The sequence below is a fragment of the Anomaloglossus baeobatrachus genome, chromosome 2, assembly GCF_048569485.1.
Source record: "Anomaloglossus baeobatrachus isolate aAnoBae1 chromosome 2, aAnoBae1.hap1, whole genome shotgun sequence".
Taxonomy (NCBI): domain Eukaryota; kingdom Metazoa; phylum Chordata; class Amphibia; order Anura; family Aromobatidae; genus Anomaloglossus; species Anomaloglossus baeobatrachus.
This window is the reverse complement of record NC_134354.1, coordinates 58,454,770-58,476,003: the sequence shown is the minus strand read 5'-3', so window position 1 is coordinate 58,476,003 and position 21,234 is coordinate 58,454,770. Positions and strand designations below refer to the sequence as shown.

The following is a 21,234-nucleotide window of genomic DNA, read 5'->3' as shown; positions in this document are numbered from 1 at the left end:
ACTAATTGCGAGTACCGAACACTAGAGCATAGTTGTACACGCTCATCACTAGTTACAAGTACTGAGCACCTGAGCATGGTAGTGCTCACTCATCACTAGTTACGAGTACTGTACCGGGCATGGTAGTACTCGCTCATCACTAGTTACGAGTACTGAGCTTCCGAGCATGGTAGTGCCCGCTCATCACTAGTTATGAGTACAGAGCACCTGAGCATGGTAGTGCTCACTCATCACTAGTTATGAGTACTGTACCGAGCATAGTAGTGCTCGCTCATCACTAGTTACAAGTATCGAGCTTCCGAGCATGGTAGTGCCCGCTCATCACTAGTTACGAGTACAGAGCACCTGAGCATGGTAGTGCCCGCTCATCACTAGTTACGAGTACTGAGCACTCGAGCATGGTAGTGCCCACTCATCACTAGTTACGAGTACTGAGCACCTGAGCATGGTAGTGCTCGCTCATCACTAGTTACGAGTACTGAGCACCCGAGCATGGTAGTGCTCGCTCATCACTAGTTACGAGTACTGTACCGAGCATGGTAGTGCCCGCTCATCACTAGTTACGAGTAAAGAGCACCTGAGCATGGTAGTGCTCGCTCTTCAATAGTTACGAGTACTGTACCGAGCATGGTAGTGCTCGCTCATCACTAGTTACGAGTACCGAGCACCTGAGCATGGTAGTGCCCGCTCATCACTAAAAGGCACAATATAGAGATATAAGACAAGGTGTTCCAGGATTTACTAAAATAGAAATATCAAAATAGCTGAAAGGACCAGGTTAAGCTCTGAAAGTTTGTGCTATAGAAATCATTCTATAATGATTTTTAGCTTACCTTGATTAGTTCATATTTGATGTAGTAAATGCAATAGATGTTAGATCAGAAGGTTTATCTACAGCTCGATGAAACAATACAAAAATCCTCATCACACTATATGACAAATTCTACTCTGCTAAATTGATGTTTCCTTTTGCTGCACCTGTAAATAAATGATGTCTGTTTAGGAGGCATGCGAGAGAAAGCATTTTAGCAGATATTGCCCTTAGCTGTCTGAGTGGTGTAGAAATTTGCTGTCATGTGTAGAATCGGTGCTTCATTAAATCGCATTTGCAAAAAAGCCTGTAACTGAAGTGTAAATGATAAAAAGTGGCGACAGCAGAAAATGTGTTTTTAAAATCCACAATAAACACTACGTGTCTGTTTTTTCTTGCTTTTTCTTGGTAGGTGCTAGCGTTAAGCAGAAGTTGTGACTGATATTTATGAAGCGTTTTTATGGAGGTGAAGTGAGGGCTGATATTAATATGTAATTAGTGGAATATTCAGTGAAGAAATAGTTAAAGGGAACCTGTCAGGTCCAATATTCACCCAGACCCACGAGCAGTTCCGGGTGCATATCTGCATATCTCTAATCCCTGCCTAACCGTCCCTGTATACACTAGCATAAATCAAGAGATCTTTAGAAGAAGTATTTCTAAAGATCTTTTACCGTATGCTAATGAGGGAGGGCACTAGTCCCCTGGCTTAGTTCCCTGGCCAGCTGCCCCATTTACATGTTAGTACATCCCTGTGGGCGTGTTGACATGCTAATGAATGTGCAAGATGATCTCACTTACCTCTCCGCTGCCATCACGTCCGACGCTGGATTTCAGCTCAGTGCGCATGATCCCGGAGTTTGGGTCATGCACACTACTTCAGTTTGAAGCCAGGACATGTACACCCAGATTCATAGTGCGCATGACCCAAACTCTGGGGTCATGCGCACTGAGCCGAAATCCCCCATCAGACGCGATGACAGCAAAGAGGTGAGTGAGATCATCCTCTGACCCTGCGTATTCATTAGCATGTTAGTACACCCACAGGGATGTACTAACATGCTAATGGGGCCGACTGGCCAGGGAACTAACCCCCAGGGGACTATTATCTGCGCTCATTAGCATATGGTAAAAGATCTTTAGACATACTTTTTCTAAAAATCTCTTTATCTATACTAGTGTATACAGGGACGGTTAGGCAGGGATTAGCAATATACATCAGAACTGCTCGTGGTTCTGGGTGCTTATTGGACCTGACAGGTTCCCTTTAAATAGCTTGACCAATGTTATAGAACGGATGTAATTTCCCCCCTAGAACTGATGATCCAGTTGTAGGCAACATGTGTCTGGCAATCACTTGTATGGGAATAAACTGCAATACAGACCAAACCCAAGAGTGCTGCTGCTTTCATCTGATCTCATATGACTGTAATGTATAAAAGGTCACCAAATTTTGGAATGTAAAAAATATCTGGAATATACGGCACTATTGTTTGTCACCATAAATGATGAACGAGCACAAAAATGCTTGAATGCTCTTTACTTGAATAGAGTAAAGGCCACTTTACACGCAGAGATAAATCTTTGGCAGATCTGTGGTTGCAGTGAAATCATGGACATATTGTTCCATTTGTTCACAGCCACAAATCTGGCACTGATTGTCCACAATTTCACTGCAACCACAGATCTGCAAAAGATTTATCTCTGTGTGTAAAGTGGCCTTAAGAGCAGGTCGAATTCTCTGAGGGGCTCAAATCGAGTAACAAGTGTAATGGAAGTCAATGATTGGGAAGTCTGGCTCTCAGCCCACATACAGCCGGCCATAACCAGAGGATTTCGGGAGGGTGGGCTGTTTTTTTCGTTTTTACACAGAGCATCCAAACACATTGGTTTTACCCCCAGATACTGCAATCAATTCTCACTGGGGTAGCAGCTCCCATCATTCAATGAAAGGATCCAGCTCTTTGAGTTAGATCATTCATGAATGACACATCCGAGCACCCGCAATAGCGTAGTCGGGCACCCTGATGCTTGATCGAGTATTAAGCAGTGTCGAGCTCCCTTGCTCATCATTAGTCTTCATCACTACCTAATATATGACAACAGGAGCATGGGAACACTGATTATGTGTGTATTGTTGTCTTCCCCCATAGGATCAATATCTGTATAATGACATCTCCAACATACAGTTAGGTACAGAAATATTTAGACAGTGACCAAATCTTAGTGATTTGAGCTCTGTATGTCACTATTTTTTACTTTTTTACTTAAAATGAAACAACTGAATGTAATAGATGTGACGTTCAGGTTTAAGTAAGGTGTTAAACAAAAATATCTTGTGAACCGTTCAGAAATTGCAACCATGTTTCTACATAGCCGATTACAATTTAAGGGTCAAAAGTAATTGGACAAATTTACTTTACCATAAATAAAATGTTTATTCTTAATATTTTGTAGAGAATTATTTGTAGGCAATGACTGCCTGAAGTCTAGAAGCCATGGATGTCACCAAACACTGAGTTTTCTCCTTTCTGATGCTTTGCCAGCCTTTACTGCAGTTGACTCCAGTGGTTGCTTGTTTGTTGGTATTTCTGCCTTAAGATTTGTCATAAACTTGTGAAATGCAGCTCTATGGGGTTGATATCTGGTGATTGACTCAGCCATTGCAAAATATTCCACTTACGTGCCTTAAAAATCTGCTGTGTTGCTATTGCGATATGTTTTGGGTCATTGTCCATATGTACTGTGAAGCACTTTCCAATTAACCTTGCTGCATTTGGTAGACCCTGAACATAAATATCACCCTGTACACTTCAGAATTCATCTGGCTGCTTCTGTCTTCAGTCACATCATCAATCAACACTAGTGACTCAGCTATTGTAAGCTATGCATGCCCGGCCATCACACTGCCTCCACCATGTGTTACAGAGGATGTGTTGTGCTTTGGATTATAAGCCATTCCAAGCCCTCTCCATACTGTGTTCTTTGTACTTAGTTTCATCTGTACAAAGAATGCTTTTCCAGAATGGAGATGGCTTCTTTAGATGTTTTTTGGCAAAGTCTAATCAGGCCTTTCTGTTATTCAGCCTGAATAATGGTTTTCACCTTGTGGTCATTCATCTGTACTTGCTCTCATGAATAGTAATGAGCTGACCCTTAGATGTTCGGGTTTGCTGAGTTTGGCCGGACTTTAAAAAACTAGTTCAGTTCAGCACCCAAACTTGACCCAAAATGCACCCCAGATGGCAAACCCCATGTAAGTTAATGGAGACCCAAACTTGTGAGCTGTAAAATGGCTGTAAAATAGTCATTCAAAGGGCTTACGGGGCTGCAAAAGGAATCAAAACAGGGGTAATTGCCCTGCAAACAAATGTGAATATGGAATAAATATTATGTGGTGTTGCCTATATTTGACACCTAGTGCGAGTTGTTATTTTCATTAATGAATTGGTGAATGAGGGCATGTGAGGGACTGTTTATTCAAATAGTTATTTTTACCTGTGTATGTTCTTTTAATTCTATGCTTGCTGGGTTAGTAATGGGGTGCCTGATAGTTAAGTATCTATCAGACACCCTAATCTATAATTTTTGGATCACTGGAAGTCCTAGTAGAAAGATCCTCTGAAATCAGCAAGTTATACTATATAGGTAGGGGAAAAAGAGTTGAGTACAACCCCACGAACACCATCCCCATTGTGAAGCATGGTGGTAAAAGCATCATACCTTAGGGGTGCTTTTCTGCAAAGAGGACAGGATGATTGTACTGTATTGAAAAGAGAATGGATAGGGTCATGTATTGTGAGATTTTTGGCTAACAACCTCCTTCCCTCAACTCTGGTGAAATGATCCAACCACAAAACCGTGGTTAATTCACCATCACTGATACATATGCACTGGTTCCCAAACTGTGCCATATAGCCTTTTATTCAGATATTGGTGTCAACTAAGATAGTAAACATGGTCAGTAGTGCTATACTGGTGACCAATATGTCTTTTGTGCAAACCTAAGGGAAGCAAAATCCATATTAGTAATGAGTATGCAAAAAGTGTTCTGCCCAAACATGCAATCTAAAACCAGAAGAAATATTTAGCTTTTTCCTTCATCATCAATAGTTAGGATTTGTGCACAATTTTCTGTGTACAATGATCTATTATCAATGTACAATCTTTTGGTAAATATCAATATATCAAAAACCTAAAGTGAATAATTTGCAAAAAAAAATAAAATAAATTTTGTTAAACCATTTTTTAAAGAAGTATAAAAAATAAACATCAAGATAATATTGGCCTTAAATTTAGCTGTGTAAAAGTCATATGTTTGTATATATGTGTGTATATATGTGTGTATATACTGTACGTGTGTATGTGACTATTAATATCCTTTGATTAAACCCTGGCTAATCTAGATGTGCGGCACTTTTACGTCATTTACGGCTTCCGCAGGCTGACAAATTCCAAATCTGTCAAGAAAAAGAAGCACCGATTCGGCCTGCCCGTATGATGCGCCCGTATGATGCGCCCGTATGATGCGCCCGTAGCTTTTGCACAATTATGCCTCCACTAAACTGAGGTTTACAGGAGTAAACCAGATCTGGCTTCTTCGCACAGGAGACTTTGAGCCACTACCTCTCCTGTCTTGTCAGCGTTCAGAGATGGCGGGGATACAGACGGTGTGATTTTAGCAGTCGGAGCATTACGGAGTGGGTATTGGACTTTGATTGCACTACAAGATACTGCCCACTTGTACCCGGCACAGGTCCTGCAAGTGTAAAATCTGCAAATACCTGCTGCTCTCTACAGAGATAATGGTCAATAACTGTTCTAACCCATCTGCTTGTCCCATAATGTTCCTTTTTTTTCCCTTTTTTTTTTTTGAGGCCCCCTTAATATGTTGAGGTCAGTATTACTGGCTGTAGAGATGCACTGTACTCTTTAATTGCTAGGTTTACAGTTGAGAATCATGTTTCCAGTGACTTATTCTCCATTGGTTTCACTACTTACCTCCTCTTTGTGTTTTATTGCTGTTGTTTCTGGTGTCTATTGGTTTGGTGCCCAAGTTATTTGAATATAGCCAGTCACTTCTGTGTTTCAATAGTTTTTCCTAATTTCTGGTGTCTAATGCATTAGTGTCTAAAGCCCGCTTTACACGGTACAATGTATCTTACGATGTGTCGGCGGGGTCACGTCGTAAGTGACGCACATCCGGCATCGTAAGGTACATTGCAGTGTGTGACAGGTAAGTGCGATTGCGATTGAACGGTAAAACGTTCTTCGCATTCACATCGTTCATTTCTCTAGAATTGAACGTCAGATTGTTCATCGTACCCGGGATAGCACACATCGCAGCGTGTGACACCCCAGGAACGATAAACAGATCTTACCTGTGTCCTACAACTCCCAGCCAGCAATGCGGAAGGAAGAAGGTGGGCGGGATGTTTATGTCCCGCTCAGCTCCGCCCCTCCACTTCGATTGGCCAGCTGCCGCGTGACGTCGATATGACGCCGAACGTCCCTCCCACTCCAGGAAGTGGACGTTCGCCGCCCACATCGAGGTCGTATGGAAGGTAAGTACGTGTGACGGGGGTTAATCGTTTTTGCGGCACATTCAACAAATTGAACGTGCCACACATACGATGGGGGCGGTTACGATCGCATACGATATCGTATGCTAGATCGTAACATGTAAAGCAGGCTATAGTCTTAGAATTTAAAGGTAACTTGCCAGTTGATTCTTGGTCGTAAAAGGGTAAAAATATCCTTTTAAAAAGTTTCCCTTTAAGCTCAGAAATGTGGCTCAAACAGCCACAGGATATGTGTTCCTTTATCAACCTCTCACAAATCCTGTATTATTATATGATGATTTAAATAACCCGTTATATCTTCTTTGTCTAGTGTTGCCCTACATACTTAAGGCTTTATTTCTTTATTTTTTTGTGCAAAATGTTAGAAACAATTTCCAAGGTTGGGGAAGACTTTAAATGGAACATTAGAGGTGGATGGTTTTCTTCAGAAAGTAGATGATTGCGTATTCATAGATTTTGTACTCTCTTCTAGTAGCTGTTAAAATAATTGAAACTTGTTTGTCTTAATATGTTAAGTACTTTACACCATTCCAAGTCCTAAAGAATCTTGAAGGATAGCTGTCTGAAAAATGAGAGTATGTCAAACTTAGTGAAATTGTCAAGACCATTCATAGGTGAAAAAGTGAGTCCACTCTGAAGAATGGATCTTTCCACTTTAGAGAACTCAGAGATCTGTGATGACTGTCACTAGGTGGTGCTAGAAGCTACTTGCATGCAGTAAATGGAAAGGTAGCCAGACAGGCTGAGATCATAAACCAGGAGGACACGACAGTTTACGGGGCAGACAGAGACAAGGTCAGAAGATACAAGCCGAAGGTCAGGGTTCCAAGAGAGTACAAACAAAATACAGGGAGCAGGTTGGGACATGGTCAGGAGGAAGTCTAAGGTCAGAAGCCAGAAAGTCACAACAGAAACAGGGGGAGGCAGGCTGAGACGGAGCAACAAAAGTCCGGAGTCGAGAAGCCAAGATATGAACACAGAGCACCACGGGAGCCAACAGAACAACTGTGAACAGAATGTACGACTGGTGGCATCCTGATATAACAAGCTCCCTAATGAAGCAGAGCAATCACAGGGATTGAGAAGCATCTGTATGAGCATCACCCAGGAGCAACGTAGAACCTAATGCTGTGAACTAACCAGCAGAGCATTCATCCTGCAAAATGCTCTGCACCATGAGCAATGTATACCGGCTCTGCAGGAGAGCATAGCAGAACAATACAAAATGTTATGCACATAGAAATTGTGACAAAATCTCTGTAAAAAAAAAGGATATTGTACTTATTGATGATGCTATATCCTCTTGGAAAGTTTGCATTTGTGGTGTTTTGGATTTTTTTTATCAGGTTTATGACTCGTTTATGATGGGTTTTCTTGCTTGCTTCACCTCTGGGATTGGTAGCATAACAATACTCTGTTTGGCATTCTTATACTTTTGTTTTCATTCATGGGTCATTATGCCATGACTAGATATTGCAATTAGTGTTGAGCCAGTAGTTAACTATTCATACTCGCTAGGCTGTTAGCGAGTACTGTCCGCTACTTGCATAATCGTTACAATTAGCGGGTGTAATATATGTAAATGGGAAATACTCGCTAAGTAGCGAGAAACCCGAAAGCCGTACTATTCGCTACTTACATGAAAAGTAGGACTTTCAGGTTACTCGCTACTTAGCGAGTATTTCCCATTGACTTACATTGCGCCAGCTACTCGTAACGAATATACGTAGCGGACAGTACTCGCTAACAGCATAGCGAGTACAAATAGTTAACTACTCACTCAACACTAAATGCAATACTTATTTATTACTTGTCTCTTATGTAGGTCAGAACCAGCACTATCACTAATAAGAATCTAATGTATATATTATGTAAGAGTATGTGGGCTATAAAGGCCAATAAAAGTGGTACTTAGTTCAATAATCAATAGGGTTTAAAGTACTCCAAAGTCAAAAGTAAAGAACGACACTCATCCAAGGCACTATTCTTCTTCATTAAGTTTTGAGTCATTAAAAATCTAAGTATGGTTACATGCAATGGGAGTCTCAGGACACGTCTAAGAAGGTCAATGGCTTTTTACATAAAGGTGCACTCATTTATAATTTATACACTCCACTCTAATAGACAATTAGAACAAAGATAAAAACACATACATACAAGTATAAATCTATAAGCTTCAAAATAGTCACACAAGCATCATATGAAAACACTTCAATCATTTTTATCATTTAGGCCCTGTTTTCCCAGTGGTCCGATGTATATAATCCATTTGGCTTCAGCCTTTATTAGAATTTTATTGCAGTCCCTTTGTGGAAGAAATAGGAGCTGTTCTATAGCTACAAAACACAATACCTGTGGGTCTGCATTGTTTGTATCTTGTAGATTAATTGGCCACTTGCTACCTTTGCTGGTATTAATAGATTCAATGTCCTTACTTAATAGCTTACTTAGATTCTGGATGATTTTGCCTAAGTAAAATAATTGACAATAGTAAAAAAAAAAAAGCATAGATAACTGAATTGGACAATTAATACATTGTTTAACTAAATGGTGGATACTAAATTACACTACAGCTCTATAAACAATATAACTATATCAGGTTTATTGAAAAACTTGATGATTAGTGTGAGACTACGATTTGGTTTATTTTGTGTTTTTTTCTATGGGTGAAAATTTTAATGAATTTTTGAATAAAGAACACTACAGTTCAAAAGTTTGGGGTCACCCAGATAATTTTGTCTTTTCCATGAAAAATCATACTTTTATTTATCAAATGAGTTGCATAATGAATGGAAAATATGGTCCAGACACTGATGAAGTTAGAAATAATGATTTTTACTTGAAATAATAATTTTCTCTTCACACTTTGTTTTCGTCACAGAATGCTCCTTTGCAGCAATTCCAGCTTTGCAGACCTTTGACCTTCTAGCTGTTAATTTGCGGAGGTAATCTGGAGATATTTCCTCCCTTGCTTCTTGAAACTCCTCCCACAAGTTGGATTGGCTTGATGGGCAATTTTTGCGTACCATAGGGTCAAGCTGCTCCCACAACAGCTAAATAGGGTTGAGATCTGGTGACTGGGCTGGTCACTCCATTACAGATAGAATACCAGCTGCCGGCTTCTTCCCTAAATAGTTCATGCATAATTTGGAGGTGTGCTTTGGGTCATTGTCCTGTTGTAGGATGAAATTGGCTCCAATCAAGCGCTGTCCACAGGGTATAGCATGGCGTTGCAAAATGGAGTGATAGCCTTCCTTATTCAAAATCCCTTTTACCTTGTACAAATCTCCCACTTTACCAGCACCACAGCAACCCCAGACCATCACATTGCCTCCACCATGCTTGACAGATGGCGTCAGGCACTCTTCCAGCATCTTTTCAGTAGTTCTGTGTCTCACAAATGTTCTTCTGTGTGATCCAAACGTTTGGAGCTAGAATAGTCATTTAGCACATTAACAATGTATAGAGTGTATTTCTGTTTAATTTAATATTAGCTTCTTTGTGCCTTTCTTTTCAAAAATAAGGAAATATCTAAGTGACCCTAAACTTTTAAACTGTAGTGTATATCTACAGTAGGAATAGTTTTTGCATTTAAAATTGCCTTTAGAGACCGGACCATGTAAAGCATGTAGAATATTCTTTTTGTATATCTCTTTAGCATGTAAGGAACATAAATAGCTGTTTTATATCTGATTACATGGTGAGTGCCAATAGACTGGTTGACAGTTGTAATACGAGCCTAATTCATTCAAGGGCGTTTATCAGTAGAATCACCCCTCTCACACCTCTGAAGTTGTCTATATGTTCATGTAGGTCATAGGAAGCTGAATAAAATAATATCTTGCCATTTTCGATCCAATCTGCTATTCCAAAGACATTCATATCTATCTTAATATGTACATGAGCTGTTAAGATTTATGGACAGACATAGATCTCCCTGAGAATCTGCTTCTAGAGCTTATTTTAAATAAAAGGGGAAGTTATCAGTATGAGACATGTAGATCAGGAAAGCTGACTGTCAGTCATTACATGTCTCTCACTGGTAGCTTACCCCGTTCATTTAAAATAAGTTCTGAAAGCAGATTCTCAGTGAGATCTATGTCTTGCCAATAGGTCTTAACAACTCATTTACATATTATAAAAAAACCAGGGACTTCTCTGGAATTAGACATCGGATCTCAAATAGTAAAGTATCATTTTATTCAACTATCTTTGACCTAAATGTCCATATAGGTGGCTTAGAAGGGTTGTTTCTGCTGACAAGTTAACTTTTCTTTAAGTGGTGTGCACCTGTTACTGAATTAGGCAACTCTCACCACAGTAGACTCATTAATAATGTCTTAATGAATCAGACCCAAAGTAATAATTCTTACATATTATTCTGTAATGGCTGGTAATATGATTATATGATTCTAGTTATTACATCTGAAAATATGGTCATTCTATGATCTAGCAAACAAACATGCTTTACTAAAATGTCTGTGTGCGGTAGAAGCGAGAAGTTATTATTATTATTATTATTATTATTATTATTTATTTATAGAGCGCCATTGATTCCATGGTACTGTACATGAGAAGGGGGTTACATACAGAATACATATACAAATTACAATAGACAGACTGGTATGAAGGGAAGAGGGCCCTGCCCTCAGGGGCTTACATTCTATAGGATTTTGGGGAGGAGACAGTAGAGTTGTAGAGTTGGGCAGAGGTAGAGTAACAGGCCTACAAGCACATATCTTTGCCACACTAATTTTATAAATGGCACATTCTAAAGATGTTGTCACAATGTTACTGTAGGATAGCAAGGGCAGGGGTTCCTATACTGTCCCTCATAGTGGGGGAACCTGGGCTACTCCTAACCTCTGGATTACCCCTCATGGTGGAGATGCCAGAGTCCACTATTCGCTTGACGATAACTAAAGTATCCCCTCCAGGAAAATAGGGACAGGAGTGTGATAGCAACACAGATTAAGGCCCCCTTCACACGTCCGTGAAAATCACTTACGTGTTTCACAGACATGTCAAAGGTGTGTTTTCCCCTCCGTGTGCCGTGTTTATGGCATGGCGTGATAACACACGGAGAACGAGAACTTTCAACTCACCTGCCCCTGGCATCGCTGTCCGTGGTGCTGAACTTCGATCTCCGTTCCTGCCAACTCCCCGCTGCTACCGCTTCTGCCGCAGTGAAGTGAACATTAAATGAGCATAATGAGCGGCCGTCGGCAGCAAGTGACAGCAGCGGCAGAGACAGCAGGGCAGGACAAGGTGAGTAAAGATTTGTTATTTTTTTCTCTGATACGTGTGTTTTCTCCGGCGCGTGTCACACGGGACCGCATCCACACTACATCCGTGTGGTACGTGTGCGGGCCGTGTGACACCCGTGCTGCCAGAGAAAAATGGACATGCATCCGTGTGGAGCCAATGAAGGGAAAGGAGGATCCAGCACAAATTCCTTTAGTTAAAAATAATTTCTTCCTTTATTTAATGTATTAAAAACATTCTGAGACCAAAGATGAAGACATATTATAACGCATAGGTACTCTTTACGCGTTTCGGACTTAAAAATAAAAAACAACAAAGTCCTTAGTCATAACTTATGGACTAAGCACTTATGCACTTATGACTAAGGACTTTGTTGTTTTTAATTTTTAAGTCCGAAACGCGTAAAGAGTACCTATGCGTTATAATATGTCTTCATCTTCGGTCTCAGAATGTTTTTAATACATTAAATAAAGGAAGAAATTATTTTTAACTAAAGGAATTTGTGCTGGATCCTCCTTCCCCTTCATTGTTACCACTTACCTCAGGCTGGCCTGGACCTACCAGCGGATCCGTGCACCCTGAAGATCTGAGCAGTCTGGCTAGCAGGTGAGCTGAAATTTTTTCTTTTTCATCCGTGTGGAGCACATGGGCTCACATCTGCTCCACACGGAGGCACAGGCCAATGGCTGCACATGTGCGTGCACATAAACCCATTGATTTTAATGGGTTTATGTGTGCCCGTGCCCGTGACCGAGCACGTACCGGAGACATGTGCGTGTGAAGGGGGCCTAAGACAGACAGGGAAAAAACAAAAATCAGACACACTTAAAACTCATGGGAACAAACAGTAGAAAACTAAGGAAAAAAGCAAGATTCTAGCAGGAACAAAAGGCCAACAAGGGCTAACCCCACAACCACTCACAGCCGTAAAGTACAACTACCACTAGTAAGTCTAGTTCACAAAACCTCTCCAGACCAGTATAGAGAAGCTAGAGCTGACATTAAAGGAAGTGTCCAGCCAGCATGTATAGGAGGAGAGCGAATGTGACTGGCTCACCCACAGCATGTGATCAAAGGAAACTAACAAGCAGCCCAGCAGAGATTACATTTTTCTAATCCGCCTATGAACTACAAGTCTGTGGGTCAACGCCTGAGTCTGCCTGCACTGATTACAGACATCAGAGAAGTTGGCAGGCAGAGTGCCAGAATCTGTAGTCTCCACAAATCCTGATGCCACCATGACAGTCGGCGATGTTTGTAAAAACCTCCTTGTGACAGATGACCTTCCTACCTTTCCTCTTAGCTTCACAAATCCTGAATGTGTCATGCGAGATGATCAACTTTAAATAAATCAGGATTTTGCAAAAATCTGTTGGTAGATGATTAATGACAATGTGTCTAAACTAGAAATGATTGAATATTTTCAAAATTGAATTTACCAGATTTGGCAAAGTTTTTCACAAAATGGAAAATGAGGAAAATGAGGGGTGTGTCTTATAATGCAAAAGTAGCTTATCGGGAGGTGGAGAATGGGTGCTGTGCTGGCTGCGGTGGAGGCTGTGCTGGCTGTGGTGGGTGCTGTGCTGGCTGCGGTGGAGGCTGTGCTGGCTGTGGTGGGGTCTGTGCTGGCTGCGGTGGAGGCTGTGCTGGCTGTGGTGGGGTCTGTGCTGGCTGTGGTGGGGTCTGTGCTGGCTGCGGTGGAGGCTGTGCTGGCTGTGGTGGAGGCTGTGCTGGCTGTGGTGGAGGCTGTGCTGGCTGTGGTGGGGTCTGTGCTGGCTGTGGTGGAGGCTGTTCTGGCTGTGGTGGAGGCTGTGCTTGCTGTGGTGGAGGCTGTGCTGGCTGTGGTGGGGGCTGTGCTGGCTGTGGTGGAGGCTGTGCTGGCTGTGGTGGGGTCTGTGCTGGCTGCGGTGGAGGCTGTGCTGGCTGTGGTGGGGTCTGTGCTGGCTGCGGTGGAGGCTGTGCTGGCTGTGGTGGAGGCTGTGCTGGCTGTGGTGGGGTCTGTGCTGGCTGCGGTGGAGGCTGTGCTGGCTGTGGTGGGGTCTGTGCTGGCTGTGGTGGAGGCTGTGCTGGCTGTGGTGGGGGCTGTGCTTGCTGTGGTGGAGGCTGTGCTGGCTGTGGTGGGGGCTGTGCTGGCTGTGGTGGAGGCTGTGCTGGCTGTGGTGGGGTCTGTGCTGGCTGCGGTGGAGGCTGTGCTGGCTGTGGTGGGGTCTGTGCTGGCTGCGGTGGAGGCTGTGCTGGCTGTGGTGGGGTCTGTGCTGGCTGTGGTGGGGTCTGTGCTGGCTGCAGTGGAGGCTGTGCTGGCTGTGGTGGGGTCTGTGCTAGCTGCGATGGGGGCTATGCTAGCTGCGGTGGGTGCTATGTTAGCTGCGGTGGGGGCTGTGTGGAGCATGGTGGTGCAGTGTGTGAGATCCTCTGTCTGCAGTGCAGGCTTCAAATAATGGCGCTTGAAATCGGCATACACAGATGAAGTTCTTGACTCAAGATCTCATTTGCGCACACGCTGCCTCTGGCCCATTGATCTCCCAGCAGCGAACTTAAGGAAAATGGCGCCCGAAGGTGGCGTGTGCACAGATGAGTTCTTGAGCCGAGAGCTTCATCTGTGACACCCACCGCACTGCCCTGCTCCAAACAGCCAGCATGGCACCTGCAGCGTCGCCATACTCCAGCACTGTCCTTTCCTCCTGTGACCCCACTCCACCACCGCTGCCACCCCCCTTTGGTAAGACGCCACAGGAGTATAAGACGGACCACATTTTTTATCTCCAAATTTGGGGTGCATCTTATAATCCGGTGCATCTTATAAAAGAAAAATTATGGCAAGTGAAACTGAAGAATCGATTCAAAGTCAGATGATATTCTGTCCCGGTTAGGAGTTTTAATTACTTCTATCACTCCTTTGGTAATGAACAATAATGATAAGTTTCCACCATGAGCATTTAATTCAATATAGCCATGTGACACAGAAAAACATTTTGCCCAGGAATGTGCAACTGTTTGCCTATATGGTTGTAAATATATCGCCAATGACTTTCATTAAAGGTATTTAACGCAATGTCTGTTTGTTTTAAACTGAAAATCATCTATGCTGATTCACAATGTATCACGTAAATGCCATGACCTGTATATGAAAGTTTTTGAGAATGCACGCAAATAACGGTATGATCCTAGTTAGGGCTGGGCGATTTTCTCAAAATTAAATTTAGCAAAGTTGTTCAATTCAGGGAAGAAATTTACATTAAATAAATTCAAGAAAAAAGGTAAAAGACTGAGAAGATATTTTTGAAAAATCTTATAGTCATCCTTGATGATGCCTGTACCTTATACAAGTCATCCAATCGGCTTTTTTATTTACCGTGTTTCCCCCGAAAGAAAGACCTACCCTGAATATAAGCCCTAGCAGGGTTTTTTGGCCTTTTTGGAGTATGCTTATAATATAAGCCCTACTTAAAAATTAAGTCTTAGTTGTGTACTATACTATAATACTACCCTGAGATACGGCTTTTGTACCCTTTTCCGGATATGTGGACAGAATGGGTAAATGTGATCTGCTGTGGATAGAAGTTTTCATACTACAGGTGATACATTTCTATTGTAGACAAACAATGTGTTTCAGGGACAAGCCATCCCCTTGATCAGTTATCCAAGGGGGGGGGGGGGGGTAGGATTATGGGTGAGGGAAGTGGTGAATATTCATTTTCTATTTACACATTCCAATCGCTGATGCCAATAAAAATATAAGATATCCCCTGAAAACAAGCCCTAGCACATCTTTTGGAGCCAAAAATATTGTAAGTCCCTGTCTTATTTTTGGAGAAACATAGTATCTGGTATCTTTTTTTCTTCTACATTCCTACCTTCCAATATTTGGGCCCTACTTTGATGTCTTGAGCGGCAACTTTAAAGTCATGGTGTGTATTGTGCCACATGTGACCTTGTGAAGCCTGATGCACATCATTGATATGCTTTGTAAACCACAAATGCATGGAGCCTAGTGGTTGGAAAACGTGACCGGAAGGAAGGAAGAAGATAGAAGTCAGGAGATAGAAGAGCCAATCAGTTGACCAGGCTCCAGGAAAATAGAAATAGCTGCTCCATTATGGTCCAGCATAATTTTGCGAGATTTGCCCGAACTAAATAGCAAGAAATTTTTATCCTTTTTTTTTTAATTCAAATTCTATTAGTCTTGAATAGATTCGCTCAACTCCAATCCTAGTTATGTAATCAGGGAAAGAGTAGAGTCCCACATGTATTATGTTTCCTATAAGCAACAAAAGGAGCAATAAGTTCAGCAATTGAGATATATTCAAAAAATGCAAAATTTTTATTAAACACTTACAGACAGAAAAATCCATTCAAGATAAAGGTATCAGAAGAGCTCAGGTGCAAACAGACAGTTGATACATCCCAACATCCCCAGCCAACACATTTAGTAAAACATGGATATATGTGACAAAGAATCAATATGCCATCTAGGTTAACAGTGTCCACCAGATATTAACATACATGTATCACTTTAAGGTGCTTTTATGGCAGAAGCTAGTCACAACATGCAATCCAACCAGACCAAGCTAAAAGCTAAGTAATCCTATATGGATACCCCCTAATAATTGTATAGACTGTCCAGTGTACAGTCATGGCCAAACGTTTTGAGAATGACACCAAAATTATATTTTCACATGATCTGTTGCCCTCTGGTTTTTAATTGTGTTTGTCTGATGTTTACATCACATACAGAAATATAATTGCAATCATATTATGAGTACCAAAAGGTTATATTGGCAGTTAGAATGATTTAATGAAGCAAGTCAATATTTGCAGTGTTGACCCTTCTTCTTCAGGACCTCTGCAATTCTCCCTGGCATGCTCTCAATCAACTTCTGGACCAAATCCTGACTGATAGCTGTCCATTCTTGCATAAGGAATGCTTGCATTTTGCCAGAATTTGTTGGTTTTTGTTTGTGCACCCGTCTCTTGATGATTGCCCACAAGTTCTCAATGGGATTAAGATCTGGGGAGTTTCCAGGCCATGGACCCAAAATCTCTATGTTTTGTTCCATGAGCCATTTAGTGATCACCTTTGCTTTATGGCAAGGTGCTCCATCATGCTGGAAAAGGCATTGTTGGGCGCCAAACTGCTCTTGGACAGTTGGGAGAAGTTGCTCTTGGAGGACATTCTGGTACTATTCTTTATTCATGGCTGTGTTTTCAGGCAAGACTGTGAGTGGTGCGATTCCCTTGGCTGAGAAGCAACCCCACACATGAATCGTTTCAGGATGCTTAACAGTTGGCATGAGACAAGACTGGTGGTAGCGCTCACCTCTTCTTCTCCTAATAAGCTGTTTTCCAGATGTCCCAAACAATCGAAAAGGGGATTCATCTGAGAAAATGACTTTACCCCAGTCCTCAGCAGTCCACTCCCTGTACCTTTTGCAGAATATCAGTCGGTCCCTGATGTTTTTTCTGGAGAAAAGTGGCTTTTTTGCTGCCCTCCTTGAAACCAGGCCTTGCTCAAAGAGTCTCCGCCTCACAGTGCGTGCAGAAGCACTCACACCAGCCTGCTGCCATTGCTGAGCTAGCTCGGCACTGCTGGTAGTCCGATCCCGCAGCTGAAACAGTTTTAAGATACGGTCCTGGCATTTGCTGGTCCTTCTTGGGCGCCCTGCAGCCTTTTTGGCAACAATGGAAGCTCTCTCCTTGAAGTTTTTGATGATGCGATAGATTGTTGACTGAGGTGCAATCTTTGTAGCTGTGATACTCTTCCCTGTTAGGCCATTTTTGTGCAGAGCAATGATGGCTGCACGTGTTTCTTTAGAGATAACCATGGTTAACTGAAGAGAAACAATGATACCAAGCACCAGCCTCTTTTTAAAGTGTCCAGTGGTGTCATTCTTACTTAATAATGACTGATTGATCGCCAGCCCTGTCCTCATTAACACCCACACCTGTGTTAATGGAACAATCACTAAAACAATGTTAGCTGCTCCTTTTAAGGCAGGAATGCAATGATGTTGAAATGTGTTTAGGGGGTTAAAGTTAATTTTCTTAGCCAATATTGACTTTGCAAGTAATTGCTGTTAAGCTGATCACTCTTTATGACATTCTGGAGTATATGCAAATTGCCATTAGAAAAACTTAAGCAATAGACTTTGTAAAAAATAATATTTGTAGCATTCTCAAAACGTTTGGCCATGACTGTATAACTAAGATGCATTGCTAGTGCAGAATGTACTCAATCATTGAGCACAGTGTCACTCACCCATTTTGTCCTTCTTAGGGGATGAAAGGATGACGACCATGGGCCCCGATGCGCATTTCGCACACTTCTCAGAAGGCTATGTGAGATTGTGTGTCCTACAATCCTCTATACCATACTGATAGGTGTAATAAGGGGGTGCGCTAATTTGTGCATGCATGCTAATGGCCATGATCACATACTATTTTCTTCCAGCAATCACACTGACATGCGGGGTAAGAGGAAATCCTCAGTAAAGTCATTTGACCCACCCTCACCAGTTTTGAGATTCCTTCAGAAGCATAGAGGATCTGAAGCGTGAGCACGGATGCGCGGAGCGTGATCGCCATTTTGTTAAAGACCAATATTCCCAGGAACATGCAAAACATGAAAGCTACCCTAGAGGAACAATATACACCAGTATAAAAGATAAGCATGTAAGACAAAATAAGACATATGTCCCTGTAAGCTTATAGGAACAATGGGGGACAGAAAAACATTTAACCCATGCATGTACTAATTCTAAGTATTGTATGGCAATATGCCAAGTGTGATTACATCCTGATCACAGTGTGGGTATAAACACATGTTAAGCATGTATGTGAATACAGGCGGATCACAGTAAGAAATATAAACATATGTTATTTAAAGCCTCAAAAACAATGGGGGACAGAATAACGTTTAACCCCTACATGTGCTGATACTAGGTGTTATATAATAGTATGCCAAGTGTGAATACATCTTGCTACAGTATGAGTATAAACATTTCTGTTTTATCAACATTTTGCAATTTCTGAATATATCTCAATTGTTGGACTCATTGCTCTATTGTTGCTTATAGGAAACATATTATACCTGGAGTCTGTTCATTATTTATATCTGCGTATATGGCATTTTCTCAGAGAATTATTATATATATTTTTATATATATACATATATATATTTTTAATTCTTATATACATTTTTATATATATACATATATATATTCATATATGTATATATATATATATATATATATATATATACATATACACACATATATATATTTATATATATATACACACATATATATATATATATATATATATATACAGTGCACACACACACGCATATATACATACATTCATACATATGTATATATATATATATATATATATATATATATATATACATATGTGTATATACAGTACATATATAAATATATATATATATATATATATATATATATATATATATATATATATATATATGTATGTGTGTGTGTGTGTGTGTGTGTGTGTGTGTGTGTGTGTGTGCGTGTGTGTGTATATACAGATATATATATATATATATATATATATATATATATATATAAATATATATATACATACACATATGTTATATTCTATGTTTTGGCACAGTATTCCTATTCTGTTTGATTACTGATCTATGTTTGTCTTTTCTGTAGGAAATTATTACTAAAGGAGGAAAATGGCAAAGAAGCTCTCAGTGCCGAAACAATTGAGATCAAAATATCGAATGACATCATCCAAACAAAAGAAACTGACAGTAAAGCATAGCATGATTCAGCCCATAATCACTCAATGAGGGAGATTGGTGATGCACACCCAATGTCAGCACTCTGCTGCAGGCAATTATTGGCTAATATTAGCTTTCGATTGTCAGTCCGTGTCCATACCTGAACAACTCACATCTATTGTACTTTAAGGTTTTGTTGATTAATTTAGTATGTTTGTCTGACTGATAACAGTATAAATGTATAAAGTTGAAAATGACTGCAAAAATTCCTTTAATTTATTATAAAATAAAGTGTACTATTTATAAAATATTTCCTTTTATTTCCTTGTTAAAAAGACGTCCTGTGGTTGGCAAATCCGCTACGCTAATATATAATGCATACTTTTTTTTCTTATGTGCGGCTCATTTACATAAGTTTTAATACCGATGACCAGTACAGTCTGTTCATTAGGTAGAATCCAGAAAAGAAAAATATATACTAATGTGTAATGGGTCGTGCCAGAATCAGGCTTTCCGGTAGGGATTGGTAAACATGGCCAACGTAGAGAATAATGTAGATCTGGATATTTCCACTTAGATTTCCTGTAAAATAAGTAAAGTTGAGATTAATTATAGCTGTTTTTATTTTTTTACAAATTAAGTTTAAAAAATTTTAAAGTTTTATTTTTTATATGAACTATGTTAAATGTTAACACAGTGTGAAATGTAAAGTTGAACGGTTTCAATAAACTCTCAGCCAAGGGTTACTGTTGGAAGAAGTAAGGAGCTAAGAAAAGGAATCATCGTCTTTGTTTCATTGGTTAACCAGGACATCATGACGTGTATTTGGTAGCCCTTTATGAATCTAATATGACATATGTGTCAACGCAAGTTGTTGAAAATTGGAAAAAGAGCAATTTTTTAAAAATTGCTCTCTATAGAGTTTCTTTGGTATTACAGTACTGTGTATGGTTTTGGCGGAATAAACAAATCCTTCTCTCTATTTTCAGAGATCTCTCCAATAGAGAAAGCAAAATGATTTTAATAATACTTATTTTTGGAATAGCATAAATTTGAAAGGATCCGAAATCGGAAAAAATAAAAGTATTTTTGTTCTCTTTTTCACATAAACAATTTCAATCTTGGTATTGTAGATCAACTCTATAAGGCTGGGTTCACATGACTGTATTTTCTCCATTGCAAGCCAAAAAGAAAAACCCTCCAATATAAATTAACCTTTATAAAATGATTATGCTAAAATCCCAAGTAAACAAATCCAAACAAAAAAGTGTTGTGTACAGTCTACACAAGGGTAACTTAAGCTGGGTTCACACTAAGCGACAGCGACAACGACGTCGCTGTTACGTCACCATTTTCTGTGACGTAACAGCGACCTTGTAAGTTGCTGTTATGATCGCTGCTTAGCTGTCAAACACAGCAGAAGCAGCAGCGATCATAACGTCGCTACATGTGCAGAGAGCAGGGAGACGCGCTTAGCGGTGGCTCCTTGCTCTCCTAGGTACAGTATACATCGGGTTAATTACCCGATGTGTACTGCAGCCACATGTGCACAGAGCAGTAGCCGGCGCTGGCAGCAAGGGCGGAGGCTGATAACGAAGGTAAATATCGGGTAACCAGGGAAAGGTCTTCCCTTGGTTACCCGATGTTTACGCTGGTTACAGCTTACCGCAGCTGCCAGACGCCGGCTCCTGCTCCCTGCTCCCTTCATTTCATCGCTCTCTCGCTGTCACACACAGCGATGTGTGTGTCACAGCGGGAGAGTGACGACCAAAAAATGAAGCTGGACATCCAGCAACGACCGGCGACCTCACAGCAGGGGCCAGGTC

The 21,234-nt window shown here is 40.9% G+C and overlaps 1 protein-coding gene across 2 annotated transcripts in view; it reads left to right on the top strand.

Moving 5' to 3' along the window:
- NCAM2 (neural cell adhesion molecule 2) overlaps positions 1-19,718 on the top strand; it is a 579,053-nt gene extending 559,335 nt beyond the window's left edge. For both annotated transcript variants that reach the window (XM_075335064.1, XM_075335065.1), the window contains one exon: positions 19,338-19,718. In XM_075335064.1, the coding sequence (XP_075191179.1) occupies positions 19,338-19,449 (112 nt within the window). In that variant the 3' untranslated portion in view covers positions 19,450-19,718. The remainder of the gene's footprint in view (positions 1-19,337) is intronic.
- The last annotated feature ends 1,516 nt before the right edge of the window (positions 19,719-21,234 follow it).